The 9,256-nt window shown below is 46.3% G+C and overlaps 1 protein-coding gene and 1 non-coding gene across 4 annotated transcripts in view; one reads left to right on the forward strand and one right to left on the reverse strand.

Annotated features, from left to right (window-relative positions):
* Positions 1–316: 316 nt before the first annotated feature.
* On the reverse strand, positions 317–398 carry trnas-aga (transfer RNA serine (anticodon AGA)). Its single transcript has one exon. It is a non-coding gene; the product is annotated as a tRNA-Ser (tRNA).
* A 979-nt stretch (positions 399–1,377) lies between these two features.
* Positions 1,378–9,256, forward strand: part of bptf (bromodomain PHD finger transcription factor) — a 29,521-nt gene continuing 21,642 nt past the window's right edge. For 2 of the 3 annotated variants that reach the window (XM_008285610.1, XM_008285609.1), the window contains exons 1-5: positions 1,378–1,904; positions 3,076–3,898; positions 5,511–5,731; positions 8,284–8,448; positions 8,652–8,834. In XM_008285610.1, coding sequence (XP_008283832.1) covers positions 1,400–1,904; positions 3,076–3,898; positions 5,511–5,731; positions 8,284–8,448; positions 8,652–8,834 — 1,897 coding nt within the window. In that variant the 5' untranslated portion in view covers positions 1,378–1,399. The remainder of the gene's footprint in view (positions 1,905–3,075; positions 3,899–5,510; positions 5,732–8,283; positions 8,449–8,651; positions 8,835–9,256) is intronic. The other variant, XM_008285612.1, reaches the window with a different exon arrangement.

A 9,256-nucleotide genomic window follows, 5' to 3' on the forward strand; every position in this document is an offset into this window, starting at 1 on the left:
TGAATAAATGTATGCCACACAGTACTGACCTCTGTGTGCCTTTTAGACACAACTAATGTTTAAAAATTTAAGATTTGTAGACTTTATTTTTTCCTTTAAATCTGTGTGATAAAGTGCTAACACTGCAGTGCACCAGTTGGGGGCGCTGTATCATCACTTTACCACGGTGGGGATGTCAGTAATGGAACAATTCCTGTTCCTGCTTCGTGAACACGAACACGACAGTTTGACCGCGTATGACATTATTTTCTTTAAATATTCAGCTAACATTGTTTCAAATTAAAAGCCTTGGATGAGAAGAGACAAAAAGAATCTGCGTTGTCGGCAGGATTCGAACCTGCGCGGGGAGACCCCAATGGATTTCTAGTCCATCGCCTTAACCACTCGGCCACGACAACCTATCAGCAGTGATCGTATATAATCAATTCATAGCTGCATAAACGACCTGGAACATTTTGGATTTTCCGCCTTAAACGTTCAGTGTGATGTAATTGTATGAACAGTCATGTACCGGCATCTGTGGCGAGAAAGTGAAACTTAACTAACGTCAGGCAGCATCTTTATTTATTTTATTTTTTTGCAAAGAAGGACGAGTGTTGCCTGTTTATCTCATTTAATTTGTAGTATCAAGTAAATACCATTGCTAAACAATTTAGCAGAAACCGTTTTGCTCTGCCTACATAAATATTAACACACAGGACAGATGAGAGATTAATATTTGGTGTGATTTTACGAGTTTGTGCATTAACAATACTATTCAACTTTTTATTTTTTTACTTTTCTACTCTTATTTCCTCCCAGTGCGGCAGTTAATTGGCCACCATGGAGATTTTTTTTAAAATAACAATAATAATTAAAAATTCGCATGCATACAGCCTCGATGTTTGCATTGGATTACCTGCATTGCACTACTGTTTGCTTCCACCTTTATAAAACGCAGCTCTGAGCCGCGCAGCCGCAACAACGTTTTTCACAATTGTGCTTCCCAAAGCCGAAACCTCGCATTTACTTCTGCAAGCTAGAGTAAAAAAAAAAAAAAACATATCTAGTGAGATGTGAGTGAAAACATGAGACTAATTTGGAGTAATTGTCAGTTCGCTCATTGTTGCCACTGAGCTGGAAGCAGGGGCACCACGTGACTGGCTCGGTGAGGGCCTGCTGTTTGTTCAGCCAGAGAGGCAGAGAAGAAGAAAAATGGCGGCTCTAGGCGAACCCGAACGGGACGCCGGGCTAACGTTTTGAGCTTTCGCACCCGAAAAGACCCAGGGGCTCCGCGGGGCGACCGCACCGTTTGAATCCTCGCCGGTTCGGCTTCGCGGCGGTACCGCTCTCGCTCGCGTCCGTGTAGGCTAAACAAACGCAAGCATTGGGATTGTAAAATAATAGAATTTCGCCTATCATGAGAGGGAAAAGGGGCAGGCCGCCCAAACCGCTACACACCGACGAGCCATCATCAGCTACGGCCCGGGGCTTGCGACCCAGGAGGAATCTCAAGCCCCGGCTGAGGGACAGCGGGGATGAGGACGCCGACAGCCCCACAAGGGAGACCACCAAGTCGGCCAAGAAGAGGAAATGGGGATCCGTAACGTCAACACGGGGCAGGGGACGAGGTAGAGGTGGCGGCGGTGGCAGAGGAGGCAGAGGTGGACGTGGAGGAAGGCGGACGGCTGCGTCCAAAACAGTGGTGTACGACGACCACGAGAGCGACGAGGAGGACGATGCTGTCAGTTTGAGGTCGGAGGAGGACGAGTTTGTTGAGGAGGAACCTCAGTCCGAGGAGGATGAGGCCCTCAAAGAGGACTCTGATTGCCTGGAAGATGATGTGCTGGACGAGGAGGAGGATGATGCCAGCTACTGTACAGAGAGTAGCTTTCGGAGTCAGAGCACACACGCCAGCACTCCGGGTAAATAACCAGCATTGAAGCAGGCTGCAGGGTCTCAGCACCCATCACACAGGGCTGCAGAAATCAGCCTGACACGATAAGTGTGGGTTTTTGTACATGAGTGCAGGAAGCAGTAAGGTTATTGTTCAAAATGGAGAATGCACACTGTATGAACACAGGCCGCAGTCCGCTCATTAACGCCGCTGCAGGTGGATCCAACCGGTGGCTCTGTCCGCACTTTACCCGGTTGCCATCGCAGTCAGTCGTCAGATAATTCACACTTGTTTCAGGAATAACTGCGACGGGCCTCCAGCTCGAAATGCCCCAGCTGTGGTTAGATGCACAACGTAGCTGCTAGCATGCTAACGTTAGCCAGTGAAACTAGCTTTCTTGCTGCCAACTGTAAAGTAAAGTCTGTGTCAGTTAGATAACTGTTTATCGACCACTTCAACATCCTCTACTTCTGTTTTTTTTAAGAGAATAAGAAATTGTAGTTTTTGGTTTAAGCTGATAATTAAGAATTAAGTAAAGCGAGTTAGCTAACTAACTTAGCTTGGCTAGCATGCCTGTCAGTTCTGTCACTTTGTCAGCTATTAGCGCAGTTTTAAGTTATTTAATCAATTCTAAACCCTTTAAAACGACGAGAGCTAATGTCCTCACTGTGTTTACAAGCAGTAGAGGCTATAATGGGATGCCAGACTGACATTCAGGTTAAAAGCCAGCTGCACAGCTTCTGTTTTCCTACATGCAGGAGGATGAGGCAGCCTCATTTAGCTAGTAATGACACTGGCCATGTGTTGAGCCGGCTCAGCCAAAGTAGCACACATGTAAGTTTGCCACCAATCAAATCCAGGTTTCATAAGCTATTCTTTTCACATTTGGGACGTAATATGGTAGATTTTGTCTTTTTGAATTGTTCTGGCGACTTCACTGCACATTTCAGATGGAAAATAACATGAATTACAATCACTTTGAGAATAATTTACCATAGAAGTGTCTGGGTGTTGTTGTTTTGACAGAAAAAAAAAAGCTGGTTAATAGTGATAACTTGAGATATCACAGTATTTTAACACTGCCTGCTTGTCATAATGTGTTTAAAGTCTGACTTTATATATATATATACTATATAAAAATGACCGTTTGTGTATATATATATATTATCCTCATGGTTTGCTTATGGTGTATCCTACAGGGAAGAAGAAATTACGGGCTCCTCGACCTCGAACTCCCATTCTCGAGGACAAGGAGATTCCTACTCTTGAGCTTCCCGAAACCTCGGAGGATCTCCTGGTGCCCAGTGAGGAGCTTCTCAACGCCACCTCCATCTATGAGGTGGTTCGGAACTTCAGCCCGGTGCTGCGTCTCTCACCATTCCGCTTTGAGGACTTCTGTGCAGCGCTGGTAGGCCAGGAGCAGTGCACTTTAATAGCAGAGACCCATATTTCCCTGTTGAAGGCCATCCTCCGTGAAGAGGATTCCTCAAACACTACCTTTGGCCCTGCCGACCTCAAGGACAGTGTCAACTCCACTCTGTACTTTATTGATGGTATGACATGGCCGGAGGTGTTAAGGGCATACTGCGAGAGCGACCGGGAGTACCATCATGTTCTGCCACACCAGGAGGTGGATGATTATCCCTACGGTCCCCTTGAAAGCAAGATCAAGGTGCTGCAGTTCTTAGTGGACCAGTTTCTCACCACCAACATCGCCCGCGAGGAGCTCATGTCCGACGGCAGCATGCAGTACGACGACCACTGCCGGGTGTGCCACCGCCTGGGCGACCTGCTGTGCTGTGAGACCTGCACAGCCGTTTACCACCTGGAGTGTGTGAAACCACCACTCGAGGAGGTTCCAGAGGACGAGTGGCAGTGTGAGATTTGCGTTGCGCACAAGGTGCCCGGTGTCACAGACTGTGTGACTGAGGCGCAGAAAAACAGGCCCTACATCCGCCAGGAGCCCATTGGATATGACCGCCACCAGAGGAAATACTGGTTCCTTAACAGAAGGATTATTGTGTAAGTTTGGACTCTCAGTGCCTTGTGTTGAACTAGAATTACCTGTAATTCGGTGCCAACCTCCTATTTTTCCTCTACAATATTACACTACACGTGCGTTCAACTACAACAGCAAGAAGCAAGCGATTATTTTCATTTTTCGAGGTTTAAAATGCATCACAAAAGTCTGTTTCAAATCTGATGGCGCCAAATAAAACTTGCAGACGGTACAAGTCCTCATATTACATCACATAACTTCTCAACACACAAGTTGATCTAAAACAATAACTCAGCGGTCAGTGGAGTCACATTGTGTTATTTCACATAGTTATGGCAGCAAATGTTTCCCAGGAAAGTGTCATTACACTGAACTTAATTGATTATTAAGGCGTTTGCTTAACATGTGGAAAGCGTTCATAGAAATATATTGCATAACGCTGGAACACGCTTAAATGCACTGAACATCAGATTGATTAATTGTGCTCCTGCATACATTTGCAGTATTGCAGCATTTCACAATCGTTCTCATTAATATAGTCGTATGGAGTTCAGTCGTATCGCCGGGCCAACAGGGAGTCTTCAGTTAAACGAATTCAATTAGATTTGCTGGTATAAACACAGCTTACACGGCGCAGTATGAATCATATATTTAATACCAATTACATGCATCAGTGCACTGGGAGACACCGTCAGAGCCGAGGTGCTGAGCTTAAGCGTTCATGTCGCGCACGTCGCTGTAGTGGAGTGAAAATGTAGCCGCTTGTTACTCATGACCTCTGTTCACATTCAGCGAGCCTTATGAAACGACATAATCTGTCGTAACACCAAATGTACATTCACCCTACAGGCCTCAGCGACGGCCAAATGGAAGAAAAAACACATGCAAACACAATGGGAGCAGGTTGACCGTAGTTTACTTAACACATGGTCTCACATTACTGGACCTGTGTCTACGCTGTGTGGTGCTGTTCCGTCCCAAATTTGCTGGAAAGTGAAACCAAAAGTTGTCGAGAAAATCAATCGGTGGGCGAAATGCAACAAGCTCCTACGAATTCAGTCATTGGTTTGTCTCGAAATGATAGAAGAGATCTGCAATCAAGGCCCTTTATGTTTATTGGCAGTTCTGTTTTTGCACAATGCCTCCTCACCCCCCTTTATGTAGCCTTTACAAACTGAAGATGGACCTCATCTTAATGTCTGGCAGAGCCTTTTAATCTTTTGTCATCTGGGGGGGAAAACAGGAACTCAATACCTGAGCTGAACTGTCTTGCACCAAGAGAATAGTAATGAGCAGATGAGCAGTCTGCTGGAGTCACAGATATACCTGTCCTGTCCTTGAGAGCTTTATCTCAAACCTCATCATCTTTATTCCTTCACAAATAGCTAGCATCTGTGTGTCAGCTTCCTTCGCCGGCTGAATTCTGGTATTCGAGCTTACTTGTAAAGACCTCTCCCTGTCCAGGCATCTCAACAGAGGTAGTTGACTCCAACCAAAAGAGAAGCTGGTAATGCTCCTATAGCAGAAGTTAAAACTCACAGAAATCTACAATTTAGACCCCAGTGATGTTGTTTTACTTGATGCCTTGTGCCATGAGTCTGACTTCTAACCACCAATCCTTTCGTTACTCTCCAGCGAGGAGGACGGGGAGCACGAGAAGAAGAAGATCTGGTACTACAGCACCAAGGCGCAGCTGCAGGAGCTCATTGACAGCCTGGATAAGGAGTACTGGGAGATGGACCTCTGCGTAACCCTGGAGGAGATGAAGGAGGAGGTGCGAGCTCACATGGACATCACAGAGGACCTCACCAACAAAGCCCGCGGAAACAATAAAGCCTACCTCACTGCTGTCAACGGTACGGATCTGGTTTACGTTACCTCTTTGACACCAACATAGAGGAAGTTTCTAACCTCGCTGCTGTAATCTTGTCGTGGTTCAGAGGGTTATTGTAAGTAGGTGCTGATGTTCTTGTGAAGGTGACACGAGGGAATCATTGATTTGACAGTTAATGATCAGCGCATGCGTGACTCCGGCTGTGAAGTGCATGTTTGCGTCTCTGCGTGTGTGTTTGTGTCCTGCAGGGTTACATTCTGAAAGAGTCTATCTAAGCTTCAGATAACACCGTTCTTCCCCTCAGGCGGCGTTGCTTTGCATAGATAGACAGTTGGGTGCTGCCTTTTCTTTCCTGCCTCACATTCTCTCAGACAACAAGCAACTGTTTTTTCCCCCCTCTGTCTTCCTCCAAGGAGTCGGAGTGGTTAGAGCGCTTTTGATTACTTAGCCAGCAGTTTCCGTTTCTGTTTGACAGGCTGCCATATCTGTCTGCTTTTCTAACACTTTCCCTGTGTGTGTGCATGTGTGTGTGTGTGTGTGTGTGTGTGTGTCACCATAACTGCCTGATTCCAGTTCTCAGAAAGACAGCGAGGTACAGTGTTTTGTTGGGGACGTGCCTCGGGCATTTTGTCAAAAGCTAGAAGTTTGAATGCGTCTTCTGTAGCCTGAAATGGAAGAAGATATGTTCTGTGTGAAGCTGCTGCAGCTGCACCTTGCTTCTCATCAGTTGACCGAGCGAGGATTGTTTCTGTCCCAGTGAAAATTATGTTTGTGAAACATGGTTCTGTGGAGATTCTGGAAAGCCCTGGCTTTGATTCTGGGTGTGTCGGGAAGGACTCGGGACTTAGAAATGACAGTTTGTGCCGAATATGATCATCAGAACGCTGGTGTGTGAAAACATCAAACTATTTCAGGCCAATGAAACCGAAAAGCACTTCATCAGAGGGACCTGTTGTGGTGCCTCGTCAGGATGCTTGTTTTACATATTTTTCAGAGAGCTGAGTTTAGTCACTTGTTTTTTCTGGGTTTTTTCACCTTTAATGGACATGATAGTGAAGAGAAACAGAGAAATGTGGGGAGAAGAGTGGGGGAAGGACTTGAACTGTGACCACTGTGTCGGGGACTCTAGCCCCTGTTCGTGGGTCGCCGTCTTATCTGGTTGGGCTACCGGGGCGCCCACAGTTTAGTCACTTTAGGCTTTTTGAATGCAAGGATTTGTTTGTGGTTAGCATCGTTGCCTCGCAGCTAGAAGGTCGCCGGTTCGCGTCCCGGTGAGGACACCCGGGATCTTTCTGCGTGGAGTCTCCATGTTCTCCCCGTGCAGCGTGGGTTCTCTCCGGGTTCTCCGGCTTCCTCCCACAGTCCACAAACATGCTGAGGTTAATTGGTGATTGTAAATTGTCCGTAGGTGTGAATGTGAGTGTGCTTGGTTGTCTGTCTCTAAGTGTAGCCCTGTGATAGACTGGTTACCTGTCCAGGTGAACCTGCCTTCACCCTGAGTCAGCTGGGATAGACTCCAGCCCCCCATGACCCTAGTGAGGATTAAGGTGTAGAGATAATGGATGGATGGATTTGTTTTTACTTAAACCTGTGGTGTGGAACTTTATTGTCCGCCATCGAGGAGCAATCAGCCTCTCTGTCAGTTGCTCTCTTTTTTTAGGCTGTAATCCTTCCTCTGAAGTTTCGTTTTTATCTGGAGCATCAGAAACTTTTCTCGGATGCTTCCTTTGTTTTCGGCTCCACCATAGTCTGGTTGTTGTATCCTACTCTGTCTCCATCCCTTTATTCACCAAACCAATCAGCACGGGCCGACGTAAAACACCAGGTTTCAAACTCCGGTTTACTGCAAAATACAACAAGATTTATTTATTCATTTTGTTTGGCTTGAATGTGACAGATGTTCATTTATATGTAAAAGACCTTCGAGCTTTAATGTTTTTGGAATTTTGTTGGCAGCTTCAATTTTTGCATTAATTCAGATGAGACACATAAACAAGGTTTCACTGCATGTAGAAGTATTCGCTTCGGTTTGGTTGAGGTGCTTCTTCTTGCTCTGCAGCACCGTTAACACGTCGCCTGCTGCTGACGTGAGGCACTGAAGTGTGTTTACTGTATTTCTAATTCCCTCCTGTGTACCGCTGACAGTTAGCAGCTGTCAATCAAACAGAGACGATCAAACAGAGACACTTTACCAATCGACAGAGAATGAATTACTCCAAAAATCTTGTGTTTTCCTTTTAACAATACAAAACTATTCGCAATAGATTAGAAAAAACACCATTCTGGACCACAAAGAGATGATTAAATGTGATTCCAGCCTTTGTATCTCCATAACTAATAAACTATATACTGTATTTATGCATCATATTTATAACTCAGCGCTGCGTTCATGGTTTTTATTCACTTGTTGCCGGCTTAAGTGTACATTTATGGTCTCGGGTTCATTGTCTTCCCGCTGACTTTCCATTTACTTAAATGTTATCTTCAAATACCAAGTCTATTAAGCTGTTGCACAGATATGATTGTTGCTTCTTTTATTGTTTGTTTAAAAATGAACGCTTCCTTTGTTTGCAGATGTGATCATGGAGCGTATGAAGGTGAGGCAGGACGCCAAGAGGCGAACGGAGGAAGCAGAAGGTGGCTCTGTAAACACGGCCGAGGACGCCGCTCAGCTCACGTCGCAGCTCGACAATGGGGAGCACAAAGATGCCGAGCCAACGGAAGACGCTAGTTCACAAGGTAAAAATGGTTTAAAGGTTAATATAGGGCATTGTGTTTGCCACCCTGCTGTAGCTGGCTGTTTAATGCCCGTAAACAGAGGAACCAGTGGTGGTTGTAGCAGCAGGTGCAGTTTTCCCACATGTGCAAACCGCCCTTCTTGTAGTGAAACTGTTCTGACTCAGCTGGTGCTGTTCGCCCTGTGTATGTATGTCATACCACAGCAGCGACCGTTCCCCCTGCTGCAGAAGACAGCTGCGTGTCACATCCTAACGCCAGCTCTGCCGCCCAGGACGCAGCCGAGCCTAAAACAGAATCCCTTGAATTGAACAAGGAGGCCCAACCTGCTCGTTCTGGGAACCAGGAGAGCTGTGAGACCCCTCCGGCGACAAAGCAGGAACGGACAGGTACTCGGAGTCGCAGATTGACTCGCGTTTGGTCTGCAGTCCAGTTATCATCCTCCACTTTATCCCTCGCTGCTGGGCTGCGCATCCATCTTCATCTGTCTGCTTGTCTCGGCTGTTTGCTGCTAACCATACCGCTCTGGTCGTTTGCTTTGTTGGCTGTAAGTGGGTGACGTCGCTGATCTGTTTTTCTATTTTGCACACAAGGATCCAGACTGTAGCTATTTTCTTCAGCCTGTGCGAGTCCGAATATCACGCGGTTGCTTTTGTGCGAGTGCATTGTGACCATTAGACTGTCATTGTGCCCTTCCAGCCAGCTTGTATAGCTTCTGTGCTTCCTGAAAGTGGTGCTTTTCTTCTTCACTGGATCAGTCGGCCTCTTCCTGACTGACACGTGGAACGATCAGCTGTTGCCGTGTTCCAGA

Source organism: Stegastes partitus, unplaced genomic scaffold (genome assembly GCF_000690725.1).
Source record: "Stegastes partitus isolate 25-593 unplaced genomic scaffold, Stegastes_partitus-1.0.2 Scaffold410, whole genome shotgun sequence".
In the NCBI taxonomy this organism is placed as follows: domain Eukaryota; kingdom Metazoa; phylum Chordata; class Actinopteri; family Pomacentridae; genus Stegastes; species Stegastes partitus.